At 33.6% G+C, this 4,258-nt stretch overlaps 1 protein-coding gene across 1 annotated transcript; it reads right to left on the bottom strand.

Annotated features, from left to right (window-relative positions):
* Nucleotides 1-334: 334 nt before the first annotated feature.
* Nucleotides 335-3,606, bottom strand: LOC142624880 (uncharacterized). The gene is made up of 3 exons (XM_075798612.1): nt 3,278-3,606; nt 1,064-1,409; nt 335-853 (listed from the first exon to the last, which is right to left on the bottom strand). Exons 1-3 carry the CDS (start codon nt 3,604-3,606, stop codon nt 335-337), a joined length of 1,194 nt encoding a protein of 397 aa, XP_075654727.1.
* Nucleotides 3,607-4,258: the final 652 nt, after the last annotated feature.

Below are 4,258 nucleotides of genomic sequence, written 5' to 3'. Positions count from 1 at the left end.
TAGAGACGCCATCGTTAATTAGTGTTACAATAGATTTGCCATATCATTTGGCAAATCAACAAAATGACCACATCAGCACATCATGTCATCAAGACGTTAATGTTCGGAGGTGTTCAAAAGTCGTTAGGCAAGGAAAAACCCAAGATTTCAAGTTGGGGGGGGGGGGGGCTGAGATAAGCGAAAAAAAAAATTTCAAATACGCATCCATATAGTATTAATAAACTATCAACCAAGACAAATACCCAAAAATCATTGTTTCTTAATATATTAAGATACAAATATCTACCAACAAAAACAAAAGACACGAAACACTATTGTTTCTTAATACAATCATCTATGAAAAGGGAACTTGATGCTCTTTCAAATCTTCAAAATCATCTACGACTGAATCCAAACTAAATGTCGAAACTATATCCTTTACAATGTATAACATCAAAGAGTCCGTAAAAAAATCATTTTCCATTTTGCTTCGAAGGTTAGTTTTGACAACTTTCATAGCTGAAAATGCTTGCTCTGTAGTAGCAGTAGAAACTGGAAGAGTAAGCACAAGTCTCACCATTCTATAAACAAGTTTGTAGTGTTCTGAATTTCTAGTTCTCACTAACCATTGACACAACTCAGATAAACTTTTCAATTTTTTGAACTTTGGATCCTGGACTACATTATGCTCAAAATGATAAAGCTCCTTCTCCAACACTTGTTTGTCATAATCTGTGAAATCTTGTGGATATAAATTCTTTACCAACAAAAAAATATCACTACTTCTAAAAGATTTTAATGCCTCTCGAGGTTCTAAAGCTGAGCTAAGCCTAAGTAACTCCATTTCATCTTCATTAAATCGATGATTTAGTTCCTGTAGTTGAGAATTTGTTGCAGCATAAAAAATATTTACTCGATAATGATGCTCAATTGTAACGTTATCTTGCTTTTTACGAGCTCGACCTCACCTCGCAACATAACAAGTATTCATATCTAGGACATCAATGCAATGCTTCTCACAAAATGATATCATAGTGGTGAGTAAGCCATCCCATCCATCATCTCTAAAATTTTGGATAAGTACTTTAGTAGATGAAACTAAATGCATGGCATTTAAAATGTCTCGAAATTGACTTTGCAAATCTTGACAAAGTTTATCAGTGATCTCCATAGTTTTCTTCTCAAGATGCAAGATGAAGACAAATTCAAATGAAGTTAAACCATCATAAGCTGACTCTGTTTTTGCCCGATGTTCTCCATCAATTGCATCATCAATTATATTTAGTAAAACTTCAACAGTTGAAGTAAACATCCTTAATAAGCTAGAAACTGATCTAAAATGTGAACTCCACCGTGTTTCTACAGGTCGTTGTAAAGTGCCAATTTGATTAAGTCCACTTCCAATCTCAAGCTCTTCAAGATCAATCAAACTGTTGGAAAATCACATGTTTGTATCGCATACAAAACATATGCAGCGAAAATTTAGCGGATCTACTTCATACACAATCGATAACATGCACTATGTAAGTTTTAGAATTTAAGAACAAGAGAGCGTACCTTGGTGCGGTGAAATTCAAAACCGAAGATCAGAAGCACTTGGGAAGACTTTTAATCTTCACTCCAATTCCACTTAATGCCCAAGATGTGTGGTATCTCAATCAGTTTTCATCAAAGAGAGAATAGGAGAGTGTCCAACACTTACATACAAACCATTTCATTCCTTTTATGAAAACTCTTATGAAAAGGTCTCATGAAAACCTTAATTAAGTTCTGTATGTTTCTCTCCTTATATATAAGTGATTATCTAATTGGGATAGCCTTTTGGACCATTCCAATTGGGCTCTTGTGTGTGGCTTGGAGTGGGACCAAAAGAGACCAATAAGACACTAGCTCCAATGGGCCTTGGGATTTTCTGTCAACTCTTAACAAGTCCAAAGTTACCTATAATTATATTTAATACCACTATATAAATATAGTTGCACTTTAAGCCTTATCTATAAATTATATCCCAAGACTTTATTGTACATGTAACCCCTTCATAAAATATTCGTAGTAATACAAAGTCATGAATATAGACTGCCACTTTGAAGATTACTACATCTTAATCCTTGAGTACCCGGTTTAATCCTTTATGTTATTCATTATATATTTATGAAATCCAATTACATAAATATACACTTTAGTAACTCCTTACTAAAGTGGTTGGGCTCAACTCTCTGAATAACCAAACCCATTAAACTTATCTCAAGGGAATATTTTGTATCTCCGTTAAGAGATTATGAATTCCATCTTGAGAATATATGTTCCATTAACACTAAATGTGGCTGCCCAACATACTGAGGTTTTGACCGTGACTAATAGATCTCACTCCTGATATATCAAAATAACCTACATCTCATGATCAGGTCCGTTATTCTCTCAGGATTAAGAGTTCATGTAAAAAGAAGTCGTGAGATTTATTATTCATTTGACAGTCGTTAGGAGAATAATAAACCTCACAGCGGTCTAGTTCAATATGTCTTAACTCTTAAAACATATCTATATACCAACTAGAAATTTCCATTTCCATGATCAAGACAAATCATTTTAGTTGATATGTTATAGTCTTCGCAGATGAAACGCCCAATTTCATCACCGACTACGAACTACATTTTGAGTTTACAAGGAACTTGTGATTTACATTTTCTGTGACTAAATCACATAAATCACATACAATGCATCTCATGGACTATGATAATGTCCCATTAGTTCATTTATAGATAGTCTCATATAATTAAACAATTTAATTATTTATGACATGCCAATAAATTAGATATTAGGGCATAAACCCCAACACACACGTGCTATTTCATTAGCATTGGCAACTTTCAATTGCTCATTATGCTTGCATGAAGCATTAACAATTTTGATCAGAAAAAACAATTTAAGAAAAAACCCACTAATGGGGACAACTTGTTTTGATGCTTTTACTAATGCCAATTGTAAGTAATGTGCAAAACAATGGATGTAGTAAGCATATGGGCAATCATTCAAAATCAAAACTTATAATCCATTCCACATACCTCGCATGTTTCTTGCTCCATCATATCCTTGCCCTCGAATATTTTGTATATCTAAACAATGTTGAGCTAACAAAGAATATATCTCCTTCTTTAGAGTCAAAGCCGCAGTGTCAACAACATGATTAAGACCAAAAAAACGTTATTTTACAAAGCCTTCTGCACCAAAATATCTAAAAACCACGGCCATTTGCTCTTTCATGGACTTATCACGAGGTTCATCAATCATTTTGCAAAACTTTGCATCACCAATTTCTTCCTGAATGGCCTTCTTCACTTTGGCTGAGAAAACATGTAGAATTTCCTTTTGAATCCTAGGTGATGTGTAGGTTGCATTTTTTAGAGTTTTTTCTATTATTTCAGCAACCTTTTCATTCCAAAAAGTCATAATACCCAATGATTCAAGAAATTTCCCACGATTTAATGAACTAAAACTTTCATCTTGACCTCTAAAAGCTACAGCTTGAAAGGCAAGATATCGAACAATAAAAACTGAGGCCTTCAGTTGCAACTGATTATTTGTGATTTGTTCAGTGGTGAAATGATCAACCTTTGTAAATGCTGCCATTGGTTCATCAAATCCTTACACATTTGCTCGGCAACTCTATGAGCTGAGTTAGGATCTTTTTCTATATGACCTTGAGAATAACAATCTTTGCCCCCAATTTCTAAATCCACCAACAATGAATGTATTTTGTCCCACAACCCCATTTGGATTATGAAAGATAAAGCAGGGTAGACAATAAGCTGCATCTGTCGTAGAAGAATATTCAAGCCATGTTTTATTATATTCAAACCAAGAAGCTTGAAAGCTACGATTGTGCTTTCCACTTTTTTTGTATGTCTTTAGAGGAGGTTGGTGCGGACAATTTTTAATGTAAGCCAATCGAAATTCATCAAGTTGATTAACATGATATTCCCATATTTGTTTGTGTGTTTCAGGATCATAATCCAAAGAATCAAGATCAACTCTTTGAAATTATGTTTGAGAGATTGGAACATCGACATTTTTCGGAATTGGGGAATGCATATTTTCTAGAATTGGAACATCCAAATTTTCTAAAATTGGAATAGCAACATTAGTTGTTGGCAATCTCACATTGACTTTGAAAGAATTTGAATCTTTTCTTTTGAAAAAATCAAGCATTGTAGTTGATTTTTTCATGATCTACAAAAAAAATAAGAATCATATATATTAAATTTGTGTGACAATTTTCTAT

The sequence above is a fragment of the Castanea sativa genome, chromosome 2 (assembly GCF_040712315.1).
Source record: "Castanea sativa cultivar Marrone di Chiusa Pesio chromosome 2, ASM4071231v1".
Classification (NCBI taxonomy): domain Eukaryota; kingdom Viridiplantae; phylum Streptophyta; class Magnoliopsida; order Fagales; family Fagaceae; genus Castanea; species Castanea sativa.
The sequence above is the reverse complement of the archived record's forward strand: the minus strand, read 5'-3'. Positions and strand labels throughout refer to the sequence as shown.